Raw genomic sequence first — 14,904 nt, forward strand, 5'->3', positions numbered from 1 at the left:
GGAGAAGATCTGCCAAAATCAACAAATAAATCATAAAATAGATGTTTTCACTCATAGCCTATCCATCTATCTAAATGTACTTGTTTTTAAAGACAAATGGACATATTCTGCTGCACAGGGGCCCATTTCTGTTTAGTCAGTGAGTCGTTTTAACATTTTTTTTATTCATTATGTTGTTTTATCTTCAGTGTAGACATATGGACAAAGAAATATACCACAATTAAAATAATAATAATAAAAAAAAATTACAAATAAAAAATAGGAATATACAAATTCAGAAAAAAAAATTACAGATTCGTTAGCAACAAATAACACAACTGAGTTCAGCTTCATTTAACTTGACATTTAGTTTGACTTTTTTGTGAACTTACAATGTTCTCTTTGATAATGAAGTCTGTTGAGCTCAGTTTGATCAACAGTCAATCATCTGTTTAATGAAAATTTAAAAAATATAGTTCAGCATTATGAACAATTTTACAAAGAACAAAAACAACAACAACAACAACAACAACAACAACACACTTATCACAAATCACAACAAAGCTCAAAGATGTTAATTCAACATCCAGTTATTTACAGATCTTTGCTTTGACCAAACACTAAATTATCAAAGAGCAAGGGATTATGGGTATTCCACAGCCACAATGCTTCTCCAGTGAGTATGATCAGTAAGAATATGAAGTTCAAATTCAAAGTGCTTAGCCTTAACAGTTTTACAACAGTGAACTAAAGTTTCTTTCTTTTTACAGTACATTAAGTTATTGTTTCTGTTTTCTCACTGATGAATCCTTATAAAGATCAGCGACTGAAGCCTCAAAACTCCCATCTTCAACAACTGCTTCATACAGAAGACTTCAGTTTGAGATCCTTACCGCCTTCATATAACTACTGCCACCAATGGTCTCTACGATCAGCTTAGCTCATTTTATATCTTTTGATACATTTATGTGCTATACTTGACAATCACGTTTATGATTAGAAACATTTTAATCATTATGGATGAGTTCAATCCAAACATTATTATATTTGTAATTTGTAAAGATTTCTGCTGACAGACTCATCTGAGCTTCTTCCTCCTGTTCACCTTTAAATAAAACTAAACCATCATTTGTCTGAATACTAAAGCAACATTAATCATCCAATATCACGTTTCTAACACACATGCTGCTTTATTTCATTGTAAAGTCTGAGTCTCTTCCATCTGTATGAAACACATTTACACATTAAATCACACATTTATTTCTCCTCATAGACACAGTAGTGACACTCTTCTGTGGATCACCTGATGATTTCTGCTCCTCTCGTGATGATTTCACACTATGATATGAAGCATCCATCAGAGCCTTTTTGCCATTTATCTCTAGCAGGGGTGTTTGGAAATTTAACTTGTTCAAAGTAATATTGATCTTCTACTCTGTAAAGTGAAAGAGAAGAGAAAACAATCAGTGTTCAGTGAAACAAAAGTGCAAATTAGTGATTATATTTCAATTACTGTTTTTTTTTTTTAGTAAAAATAAGTTACATTAATTCCTGTAATAAGATTAATTACTGACTTTACATGATCTTGCAGAGATATGCGTTTTAAATGTAATACATTTAAACGATGAATCATGTTGATATGTTTGTGTGTTTGTGTTGGTGTGACTCCTATTGAGTGACTGTAAAGAAGAAACTAATGAATTGCTCAACGCTGCTCAAAGCTGCTGCCTGCTGTCTGACCTACGCTCTGAGCTTCGTGGAGTTTATCCTAAATCCTTCTCTTTATTCCTATTCACATAATATAACTTTCTTGTTTTTCACTAGATTACTTAACCTATTGCATAGTATTACTAAACGGAACGATTTATTACTATTAATCTACCAGCGTAATCACCTAGTGTCAGCCATAGCCCGCTAGCCTGCTAGCTACCGTCTATGTTTTCCTCTAAACTAACCTTCCTTGTCGATCTAATGGCGGATTTATCCGATGTATGTTATTCTGATCTGTCCTCGCCAGATCGGGAAGCTGTGGAGACTTTGCTGCCCGGCATTCATAGATCCACCGTGAGGTACAGCGTCCCGCACATCACCCTTGCCCCAGGCACCGGCAAGCGACCGAGACATCCAGCTAGCGAGTCCCGTGTGCGATGCAGTTTTTCGGACGGCGTTAGCGATCAAGTTCATCAAACAACTGTGGGGAGTCAGACTACTCTACAAAAACAGTCAGTCATGTCCGACGATTATCATGTGTATTAAATGCAACATGTACAGCTTAGCTCTTTCTGTCAGCAGTGAGACTTACACATGTGATAAATGCAGGGATATTGTCAGGCTGACAGAGAGAATCTCAGAATTAGAGACACGCATCCAAACTTTAATTGAGGATAGTGAGAATGAAAGGGCCTTAGATACTGCTTTGGATGCGACTAGCCTAGTAAACACTGCACATTCGGTTCCGGTTGTAGAAGCCACGCAGCAGGCTAATTGGGTGACTGTGAGGCGGCATAGTGGCAAGAACAAACACCACTCTTCCGTTCCGATTAGAACATCAAACAGGTTCTCCCCACTCAGTGACGCACTGACTGAGAATCCTGTTGAAAGTGCCCTAGTTATTGGCGATTCTATTACACGGAACGTGAAAATAGAGACACCAGCCACCATAGTCACATGTTTGCCGGGGGCCAGAGCACCTAACATCAAAGCAAATTTAAAAGTGCTGGCTAATGCTAAACGTAAATATTCTAAAATCATTATCCACGTCGGCACAAATGATGTTCGACTTCGCCAGTCGGAGATCACTAAAATTAACATTAAAGAGGTGTGTGAACTCGCAAATTCAATGTCAGCAGAAGTAATTTGTTCTGGCCCTCTTCCTGTTCATCGGAGTGATGAGATAGTTAGCAGGTTATCATCACTCAATGGCTGGCTGTCTAAGTGGTGTCCGCAGAATAATATAGGTTTCATAGACAATTGGAAAAGCTTTTGGGGCAGACCTGATCTGTTGAAAAGAGATGGTATTCATCCCTCCCGGGATGGTGCTGCTCTTCTATCTAGAAATTTGGCAAATAGTCTTAGAGCTGAAACATGACAAACCAGGGCCCAGATCAGGACGCAGACAAACTGGCTAAACCGACCGTCTGCTAGCCGCCTCACGTCACAGAACTCAGATAATTCACAGCACATAGAAACTCTTTCATCTAGATATTATCACATAGAGACTGTGTCTGTACCTCGAACTAGTAAATACAAAAAAAACTTCCGAAACCTTTTAAGGGTAAAAATTTAATTGATGTTCAAAAAATGAAAAATCACAGATAAATCAGATAAACAAATGATAAAGCTTGGGTTACTGAATATTAGATCTATTTCTTCAAAAGCACTTATTGTAAATGAAATTATCACAGACAATAAACTAGACTTGCTGTGTTTGACAGAAACCTGGCTAAAACCAGACGATTACATTATTTTAAATGAGTCTAGTCCTCAAGGTTATGACTATCGACACAATCCTCGACAGAAAGGCAAAGGGGGAGGTGTTGCTGTAATTTATAGTAATATATTCAGAATCATTCAAAAGAATTTCAAATATAATTCCTTTGAAGTGATGGTGCTTTATGTAACATTATGTAAGTTGACATTTGTGCTGGCTACTGTATACAGGCCACCAGGGCACCATACTGACTTTATCAAAGAATTTGCTGATTCAGAGTTAGTACTGGCTGCAGATAAAGTCCTTGTTGTTGGTGATTTTAATATCCATGTAGATAATAATAAAGACGCATTTGGATTGGCATTTGCAGACATTTTAAACTCTATTGGAGTTAGACAACACGTGTCAGGACCCACTCATTGTCGTAATCATACCTTAGATCTAATACTGTCGCATGGAATTGATATTGATGCTGTTGAAATTCTACAGCAGAGCGATGATATATCAGATCATTATTTAGTCTCGTGTATAATACAGTTAGCCATGGCTACAAAACCACCACCCAGCCATAAATATGGTAGAACCATCACTTCTACCACTAAAGATTGCTTTATAAATAATCTCCCCGCCTTAGTATACCTGACAACTTAGAAGAACTCGATGCTGCAACAGAAACTATTGGCTCTCTCTTTTCCAGCACATTAGATGCAGCCGCGCCTTTACGTCTAAAGAAGATTAAGGAAACTAATCCAACGCCGTGGTATGATGAGCACACTCGGGCTCTAAAACGAGCTGTGAGAAAAGCTGAACGTAGTTGGAAGAAAACAAAACTACAAGTTTTTCGCCTTTCGTGGAAAGAAAAAATGATTGAGTACAGAACAGCTATAAGAAATGCTAGATCTACTTATTTTTCAAATCTCTTAATAGAAAACAAACATAATCCTAGGTATTTATTTGACACAGTGGCTAAATTAACTAGAAACAGAGATTCAACTGCTGACGTTTCCAAAGAGCACAGCAGTAATGACTTTATGAACTTCTTTACTTGCAAGATTGACAATATTAGAGAGAAAATTATAAACATGCAACCGTCTAGAGTTTCGCTTCAGACAGTGCACTGTAGTGTCCCTGAGGTAAAACTAGAATCATTCGCCGCTATAGGAGAGGAAGAATTATCTAAACTTATCAAATCATCAAAATCAACAACATGTATGTTAGACCCAATGCCGACTAAACTACTGAAAGAAATGCTTCCAGAGGTCGTAGGTCCACTTCTTGATATAATTAATTCATCTTTAACACTAGGATACGTGCCAAAAACTTTTAAGCAGGCTATTATTAAACCTCTTATTAAAAACCCTCAACTAGATCCGAGAGATTTAGTAAATTACAGGCCAATCTCGAATCTACCTTTTCTGTCAAAGATACTAGAAAAGGCAGTTTCAACACAACTGTGCTCCTTTTTAGAAAGAAATGGAATATGTGAGGATTTCCAGTCAGGATTTAGACCATACCATAGTACTGAGACTGCTCTCGTTAGAGTTACAAACGATCTACTCTTATCATACGATCGTGGCTGTATTTCTCTATTAGTGTTATTAGATCTCAGTGCTGCTTTTGACACTATCGATCACAACATTATTTTAAAAAGACTTGAAAACTATATTGGCATTAGTGGAATTGCTTTGGCATGGTTCAAATCTTACTTATCTGACCGTTATCAGTCTGTAGTAGTTAATGAAGAGATGTCGTATCGATCACAAGTTCAATATGGAGTACCACAAGGCTCAGTACTAGGACCGTTGTTTTTCACTCTGTACATGCTGCCCTTAGGAGAGATAATTAGGAAGCATGGTGTTAGTTTTCACTGCTACGCTGACGATACTCAGCTCTATATTTCCTCGCGCCCTGACGAAACCTACAAATTCACAAAACTAACAGAATACATAGCTGACATTAAAAACTGGATGACAAGAAATTTCTTATTATTGAATTCATAAAAAACTGATATCCTAATCTTTGGACCAAAAACTTCCTCACGAAAAAACCTTGAATACTCTCTAACACTTGACGGGTGCTCCATTAAATCTTCGTCCTCAGTTAGGAACCTGGGTGTGCTCTTTGATACCAATCTTTCATTTGAAAGTCATGTTTCTAGTATCTGTAAAACCGCCTTCTTCCATCTAAAAAAATATATCTAAATTACGACATATGCTCTCAATGACAAATGCGGAACAGTTGGTTCATGCATTCATGACCTCAAGACTAGATTACTGTAACGCTCTACTGGGTGGTTGTTCTGCTAGGCTTTTAAACAGACTACAGTTGGTCCAAAATGCGGCAGCTAGAGTTCTTACTAGAACCAGAAAGTATGACCATATTAGCCCAGTTCTGTCAACATTACATTGGCTCCCTATTAAACATCGTATAGATTTTAAAATCTTGCTACTTACTTATAAAGCTCTAAATGGTTTAGCTCCCCAGTATCTAAGCGAGCTCTTGGTGCATTATAGTCCTTCACGTCTATTGCGATCTCAGAATTCAGGCCAGTTGATAATACCCAGAATATCAAAATCAACTGAAGGCGGCAGATCCTTTTCCTATTTAGCACCTAAACTCTGGAACAATCTTCCTAGCATTGTTCGGGAAGCAGACACACTCTGTCAGTTTAAATCTAGACTAAAAACACATCTCTTTGCTCTTGCATACACATAACACATTATCAATACATTTACATTTTTCAAATCCGTTAAAAGATTGTTACGCTGCAATAATTAGGTCGGCCGGAACCGAGAACATTTCCTATAACACTAGATATACTTGTACATCAGAATAAGAATGGCATCTACGCTAATATCAGTCTCTCTGCTTATCCTGAGGTTTGCCGGGTGCTGGATCCAGGCCGTATCCAGATCAGATGGAGAACCTGTGTCTGGACCTGACTACAACGTAGCCCAGGAGACAATGGGCCTACACAGATCCAGTTCTGGCTGCATCTATAATTCAGATTTTTAATCTCTGTATCCGCTTACATATATTTATATATAATCTATTTTTAATCTCTATAATAAAAATGTATAATTCAGATTTTGATCTCCATATCCATTTACATATATTATATATATCAAGGAGTTTTTTTCCCTCCTAGGACTTTTTTCCCCAGTGTTAGCACGCTGGGTTTTTCTCCTAGGGGTTTTTTTCCACCCCTGGGAGTCAGCCGACATTGGCTTAATGTAGCACCATCTTGTATATGTTACATATTACCACGCTTGCTTGTACAGCTTATTTTTAACCACTTTTCTTTTTTCTGTGCTTCCAATATGTAAAGCTGCTTTGAAACAATTACCAATTGTAAAAAGCGCTATATAAATAAATTTGACTTGACTTGACTTGAGTGTACGGCGTATGGAATAAACCACAGGGAGCAAATACAAATGATATTCTGAATTAAAACACAATCCTTTGGTTAAAGCCATTTGTCCTCTAGTTTAAACATGTTTGTAGGGCTCTTAGTAAATAACTGAAAGTAAAGTGAGTGTAAAGTAGTGTGATGTGTTGCTTGTCAAGGTAAAAACACACTAGAGACAGAGACATTTCTCACGTGCGGCTGGACGGCTGTGAGCTGAAGTTGAACGCACTGATTTTAGCAGGAGTGCAGCGTTTTCCTACAATCTGAACAAGTCTATTTTCAGACTGAAATGATTCATTACTGACACAGTTAATAAAGCAGGTGTTGTTGAATAAAGCTGTGACAGTGTGCTTTTGTTCTCTTTCCTCCTTTGTGTTGAACATTTTAATAACTTCACATTTTGTTCTCAAACAAACACTTTGTTGCAATAAAGCTTAATGATAATTTCCTTTTACGAAAATTTGAAAGGTTTGTTCACATATCAGAGGTAAATGAAGATCTCTGTAATATCACAGTGATGTTTCCTCACCTCAGGTCACAGTTTGAGTCTCGTAACACGTCTCTGAGCCGCTGCTTTGAGTCTCCTATCATATTGAATCTCAGATCAAGCTCTTTTAAAAACTGCAGTGCTTTTGAGTTAGTCAAAGACTGAGTTAAAGAAGAAACATCTGTAATGCCACAGTGCTGTAGACTACAAACATAGGAAGAGAGATTATCTTACAAACAAATCATTAAGATGAAGAATTTTGCACAAATATAATGTGAACTCAGACTCACTGTGAGATATTGAGTATAAAGTGTTTTAGTTTAAATTGTTAAAGTGATTTTAATCATTTTGAATCTTGTATGTGAAGAATGTTACTGACCTCAATCTCTCCAGTTTACAGTGTGAATCCTTCAGTACGTCACATAAGTGCTTCACTCCAGAGTCTCCTAGTTTATTCCTGCTCAGGTTCAACTCTCTCAGGTGTGATGGGTTTGATTTCAGAGCTGAAGTCAGGATGACACACTGTTCCTCTGTAATACTGCATCTATACAGACTGAAGACAGAAAGAGAAAATGACTCAAATCCATGTTCAGTTCATGTGTGAGTTAAATGAATCATGAAATAACGGTCGCCTTAAAAAAACTCGGGGGGTCAGTTAGAATATTTTAAACTCGTGCTTGAAAGGGTTAAAATGATTCAAAGTTTAATGATCTTTTACTGATAGACATACAAACCCGTTAAAGGATTAGTTCACTTTCAAATGAAAACTAGATAAAAAAAAAAAGTTAGGGTACTCTAGATGGTTGCTAGGGTGTTGATATGTGGTTGCTGGGTACTCTGAGTGGTGGCAAGGGTTTTATGTGGTTGGTAAGATGTTGCTATGTGGTTGCTAAGGAACTTGGGGTAGTTGCTAAGGTGTTGCTATGTGGTTGCTAGGGTATTCTGAGTGGGTGCAAAAGTGTTGCTATGTGGCTGTTAGGGTATTCTGAGGGTTTGCTATGGTGTTCTAGGTAGTTGCTATGCAGTTTCTAGGGTGTTCTGTGTGGTTGCTATGCTGTTGCCATGGTATTCTGGGTGGTTGCTATGCAGTTTCTAGGGTATTCTGGGTGGTTGCTATGAGATAGATAGATAGATAGATAGATAGATAGATAGATAGATAGATAGATAGATAGATAGATAGATAGATAGATAGATCTAATGGGCTTCAGGGTGTTTAAATTTGAATTTCGACAATTGGAGTTTGAACAGTCTTGACTCATCTGAACTTTCATCAATGAGAGTCAATGGACACATACACACTGTAAGTTTCAGGAGTGATAACCGCATTTAAATGTGGGAGTGAATCTTCTAAATTATCATTACATGTGTGTACGGAACATGACTCACTCTCAAAAATACGATGATTGACAGCTTGGAAACCATAGAGATGAGCTGGCGTCTCTCGTGTTTGGTATCCGTTATTGTGACCAAAGTAATATTACAGTGACAAAATACCTGTTATTTTCAGCAATTTAACTAAACACACTAACACAGTCGACTGAGGCGTCGTGTTTTGTTTGCTACAGCCTGTTTCACACAGAGCGCTCTTTCTGTGTTGCCATGGTCACTCATTATAAGCGTATTTGGGCTTGTTGTTTAAGCTCTTCTCATAAAGCGAACAAGTTTATTGAGTTATTAAAGTGAGCAGACATGAATCACGATATTTTGGTCTTATTTTCAGTATTAAGCATTTGGATTTATTTCAGTTTATTATGGGCTTATTCTTGTTCGCTGATTTTTCTAGCAAGATCTGGCAACACGAATGAGTAAAGGCTTGTGTTTTCCCTGCGATTCACCGCGCACACAGAAGAAGAGACATCTCTGATGCATGTCATTAAACTAGTTGTTCAGTTCGGTTCCATACACACTGCATAGGATTTCTGTAAATGCGGTTGTCACTCCTGTATTTTACTGAACTGTGTGTGTACAGAACGCGATTAAGCACTAAAAGGTGAACTGACAACTAAATTTAACTGCAGTGTGAACGTGGCCAATGAGATTTTTCAGAGTAGATAGGTAGGTAGATAGATAGATAGACAGATAGATAGGATCTTTCTTCAGCTCATACTCATTGATCCCGTTTACTGTAATTATATACACCTAGGATGGCTTGAGGGTGAGTAAAGCTTGGGCTAATTTTCATTTAAAAGTGAACTAATCCTTTAACTAAAACCATTTCTGAATCTTTCTTCAGATGGAGATGCAGCACTACAAATGATGTGACTTGTGCCCTGTTGACTTAAACTATACAGTAAATACAGTATAATGATACTAACTGTAGTTTCTCCAGCTTGAATTGTGGGTTCATCAGTAGATCATTGAGGGATTGATTTCAGAGCTGAAGTCAGGATGACACACTGTTTCTTTGAATATTTATTTGAATGTAAAGTGTATTTTCTGGTGATATATAATGATTGCATAACATAACTGTGTAATAAACGTATTGGCTTCAAATGAATGGGACTATTAAATGTGTAAACAAATTCTTTGGTTATAATAGGCAGGAGGGGCAATATTATTATTCTAAAAGTACACATTCTGAGGGGATGCCATGGGTTTATATATCTGTCAAGATTTCACGCCAAGATAGGAACCGCATCCTGAACCAGTCAGGAGGAAGCAAGTCTTCGAACGCCATCAATAACGTCATTGATCTAAAGCGATACAAGCCTCGATACGCTCTTTACTGAAAGCTTCCGGGATTTCTTGATATACGCTCCAAAGTCGCGGCACAGAACGTAACATCACTAGAATAAAATATTGGTGGTTATATTTAATTTACACAGAATTAACCTGTGAAAGTTAGAAAAGACATCTCTGTGTTTATAGAGCAGCTGTTTTTTTTCAATCTATCAATTATTTGAAGAGTTTTCTGAGTTCTGGAAGAAAATCATTGTTCTCCTTCTACAGTAACTGAGATAATTAAATTATTAATTAAATATTTAAAGCTTGATGTCACATTTAAATTGTGTTTTTAATTTCCTGTTTACTTTTATCACTTTACATTGTTGTAGCTGAGAAAAAACACACTCTGACTGAAATATGTGAGGAAATATTATTATCAGATTCAGTAACATTACAATTAAAAGTAATGTAATATTTTAAATAAATGAACAATACTCACTTCAGTGTGTTGAGTCGACAGTGTTTATCCTTCAGTAGAGCAGCGATCTGATTCACTCCTGTGTCTCCTAGTTCACGTTCACTCAGATTCAGCTCTCTCAGGTGTAACGGGTTTTTTACCCACAACTCTCTTCACATACTGACAGGCTTCATCTGCAGCAGCACTCAAAAACCTGCAGAAGAGTAAATTCAGTTCTCAAATAAATGTCTGTTGCATTACAAACATGACTGATGAGATAAAAAACTGAATTATTGTTCTAAAGACAACCTCTAGTTAGTTATTTAGATGTAACATTATTCTTTGAACATTTAAATATACATATAAATACTTGAAAACAAAAGTCTAATAGAGTTATTTAAAAGAAACTCGAACGACACTCAGTCCTAAAACAAACTCATAAGAACAGAAAGTCCCACAGAGCAGAAGGGCAAAAGCTCACTAGATCATGATTTTCAGTATGAATACAGAGTGTGAAATTAAGGCCTCAAGATCTTTCTGGCTTTTTAAGCAGGAGTAGTGAGAAACATCCGCAGAGAAAACTGGCTTATGAAACTGCATGATTGTGAACATCTGGAGACTCATAGACCTGCTGTAGAGATACAGTGAATCTGGGCTTGATGGAAAACAACAGTGTTCAGAAAACAATTTGACTGAAAGATTATCTCGAATTTTTAATGAGAAGTGTGCACAAAAACAAAATTGTGCATGTTAATTGTCAAGGTATACCATACTCCAGAATAGCACATATACTGACCCATAATGTCTATTTGACCTGTAGCTTGTACCACAACTAAACTGTGTTGACGGTTATCATCATCATGTCAGAACCCACAGCATCTGATCTGATCTTGATCATTTTCATTCAACAAATTGTCCAGCTTATTGTATAACTAAAATAATATATTTGTTATGAATATTTAGCCTGAATATTGAGCATATAACTCATTTTGTTAATTATTTCATCCCGTCTCACCTCAGTGTCTTCAGTTGACAGTTTGGATCCTGTAGTAAATCATTGAGCTCCTTCACTCCTGATTGTCCAGGATCATTTCCTGTGAGATCCAGCTCTATCAGGTGTGAAGGGTTTGATCTCAGAGCTGAAGCCAGAGCCTTATAACCTTCTTCTGTTACACTGCAGTTAGAGAGTCTAGAACAGGAATGACAACATTCAGCTGAATAATCAGTTAAACCTGAACAACAGAAATCCTTTAAGTGAAGTTTATTTAGTTCTTTGTACAAATGTACTGAAAGTTAGTTGCAAATCTGACAACTGAATATTGAGGAAAACAAAAGACACAGATAACTTTAATATGTTAGACATCAACATCACTTTCAACGTTTAAATTATCTAAAACTGTACAGCTGTGAAAGTCTTTGATCTGAATGATTCACAACAAGCAACCTGAAAATGGTTTAAAACAAGAAAATTAAAGTTTGGGAATGGCCTAATTAAAGTCCAGACTTCAACTCATTTAAAGTGATTTAAGTGATTTAAAGCATTTTGATTATTGTATGTGAAGAATGTTACTGACCTCAATCTCTCCAGTTTACAGTGTGAATCCTTCAGTATGTCACATAAGTGCTTCACTCCTGAGTTTTCTAGTTGATTCCAGCTCAGGTTCAGCTCTCTCAGGTGTGACGGGTTTGATTTCAGAGCTGAAGTCAGGATGACACACTGATTCTCTGTAATTCTGCATCTATACAGACTGAAGACAGAAAGAGAAAGACAATGACTCAGATCTATGATGATCAACTAACGTGTTTAGCTTCATCCAGCAGACTTTTGCTGACAAATAAACAGGGATATCCATGTGCAGGTAACATGGAGAAAGACGACACATTGTTCATTTAAATATACTACCGACATTGTAACAATACAAAGGTTGAAATCTTAAATCTGTTTATGTTAGTTTACATATTAATTTCATATCATCTTTAAGGTTGTTTCGTGTCAATGTCAACCTTGGTTTGATCACTGGGACAAATGTGTTTGTCAGTTGTTTTCAAACACATTGGGGCAGTTTCCCGGACAGAGATTAAGCCTACTACTAGAATAAAATGGCCCTTTAAAGTACACTTGAAATCAAAATTGACGTTATTTACTTTGATAGTGCATATTAATAGTCTTGTGGTAAACAGTTAATCCGTGCAAGTTAAAACACCGAAAAAAAATTGTTTGTAATCTTTAATCAAAATCTGAAAAGTTACTTCCGGTCTGGAATGGCGTTCCTTCTCTGATATCGTCAGTTTGATGGCTTGGGTTGAAAACACGTAAATCAGCGAGAGATGGAGAGAAGGAGTGCTAAAGTAAAACTCTGCCCTCTATTCCAAAGAAGTCCCTGCAGTCAAGTTCCTGTCCGCACCCTGCACAAGCGTAGAGACATTGAACGTTTGTTTAGCTCAGCTTCTCAGGTGTTGGATGAGAAACGAAACAGACTAACTTGTGACAAAGCTGAAATGCTTCTTTTTGTAAAGAAGAACCCACATGCACTTTTGAAAAGCCAGAAGTAAACGTCAGTTCTGTAGACTATAGGATGAATATTTTTTATTTTACCTTTAAATTACATTTACTTAATTTGATTTAAAACACACCTGCTGTAGCATCTTTGTTTTACTCGTTGCACTAAACAATTTGATTTAACATTTTGGAATAATTTATTTATATAGCCTACTTTGGTTTTATTTAGTTTCACTGGTAAAATACCTTTTTTTTTTACACCAAGTTTAAAAACAAATGCTGAATGCGGATTAAGTAAAATCTTTGTTTGGAGTGTTGAATGTGTTTTGATTGTGTTGTTTGGATTGTGGAACAATGCAGTTGTTGCCTTTAAAATGACATGGTTACAGTTAATGTTGTCATTTAAGGTTTCAACCCAATTTAAAAACAAAAGCTAAATGCTTTTGTCAGTAGGCCTACCTATGCATGTATTGAATGTAGGCTACTTACTGCACAGTTATTGCTATTAAATTCAGATGGTTACAGTTATTGTTTTTAATAGCCAAACCCCAGTTTAGCCTGTTAAATGCCAAATAAACATCTTGTTTATGTATACTTTCATTCTTTCTTGTTTGTTGCTTAATAATAATAAAAATAATAATAATAATAATAATAATAAAAAACGGAAATCGGTATCGGAATCGGCCAGTTTGCTTGTAAAAAAAACGGTATCGGAATCGGCCATGAAAAATAATGATCGTGCATCCCTAAAGTCTTTGTTCTATTTTATTTTTTTCAGCTAGTTGTTATTGTAATTAACAGTGTATTTAAATATCAAAACAGATTACTTTTACTTTAAAATTGTCTAATAAAGCACACAAAATACTAAAATCATTTTTATTACTTTCTAACTTTATACAAAATTATACCATTTAGAACCACCTCAAGGAAAAAAAGTGCTGTGTATTTTGAGCTATACGAGTTGCCGTAGTTTGCTGTAGATCTCAAGCAATGCTGGAAAATGTAGTCTTCCAGTGAGCGCCAGCGGTAACAAAACCTGTGTATAGACAAGCGTTACAGTAAACAACACGACGAACAACATTTCCTTTAATGTGTCTCGTTTGTGATAAGGTGATATAATAACGCACTGCGACTTAATAAACCGATCTGTGGAAAAAAGTAGGACGGACAGGGTCATAAAATGTGCATGCATGGAAGTGCTCGTTCTAACCAAATACAATTTAACATGGTAAATCTGGATATTATATGCATTATCAAATACTTGGGCAAAAATGAATTAAAAAAAATGAAAAGGACATGTACTTCTTGACAATGGACCACAAGCAAGCCTCTGCAGCTGTGCAACATCGCAGCTTCACTTCGGATTAATTGACTGCTTTTCAAATGAAATGACAAAGTAGATCACAAGGTAAGGCTTGGCTTTTTTGTTATTATTTGTTTTCTAATGGGTGATGAAAACGCGTGCCTTCAGATGTGTCACACGCTCGATGGCTTGGTGTGTTTAGAGATGATTTGTGATATTCGCTGCTGCAGCACATATTTGGGAATGAATAGATAGTTAAATGTGATGTTTTTGAGAATGTAATCGGGAATGTCACGCCAAAAGACTTGTATTTTTCACAAGTCTCTGTCTTCAAGTCCAAGTCAAATCTCGAGTCAAGTCTCTGGTATTTGTTCACGAGTCCAAGTCAAGTCTCGCAAGTCGACTTAAGTGCGACTCGAGTCCAAGTCGCAGACTCAAGTTTCCATCTCTGCTCTATTCAATATTCTGTTTCACTTGGAAATACGTCACAACACTGGAGAAATGTCGTTTGCAATTTCCGGTTCACACTGACTTTAAACCAGATTAACAGAAATCTGCTTTCTCTGTCATGGTTTAAAATAGTCCAAGACTTAGTGTAACTGCTAACAAGAATTGTCTGTTTTATGTAATGAAGCAATCACTATGATAGTGTTTTGGATCAAACCAGAATCATTT

The 14,904-nt window shown here is 36.5% G+C and overlaps 1 protein-coding gene across 4 annotated transcripts in view; it reads right to left on the bottom strand.

The window, feature by feature from the left end:
• Positions 1-414: 414 nt before the first annotated feature.
• Positions 415-14,904, bottom strand: part of LOC125242871 (NACHT, LRR and PYD domains-containing protein 12-like) — a 51,469-nt gene continuing 36,979 nt past the window's right edge. For 3 of the 4 annotated variants that reach the window (XM_048151936.1, XM_048151917.1, XM_048151945.1), the window contains 4 exons: positions 12,001-12,174; positions 11,442-11,615; positions 10,469-10,640; positions 7,799-7,858 (listed from right to left, as the gene is read on the bottom strand). In XM_048151936.1, the coding sequence (XP_048007893.1) occupies positions 10,547-10,640; positions 11,442-11,615; positions 12,001-12,174 (442 nt within the window). In that variant the 3' untranslated portion in view covers positions 7,799-7,858; positions 10,469-10,546. Of the gene's footprint in view, positions 1,415-7,347; positions 7,510-7,798; positions 7,859-10,468; positions 10,641-11,441; positions 11,616-12,000; positions 12,175-14,904 lie in introns of those variants that run through there. The other variant, XM_048151927.1, reaches the window with a different exon arrangement.

This window comes from Megalobrama amblycephala, linkage group LG1 (assembly GCF_018812025.1).
Source record: "Megalobrama amblycephala isolate DHTTF-2021 linkage group LG1, ASM1881202v1, whole genome shotgun sequence".
Taxonomy (NCBI): Eukaryota; Metazoa; Chordata; class Actinopteri; order Cypriniformes; family Xenocyprididae; genus Megalobrama; species Megalobrama amblycephala.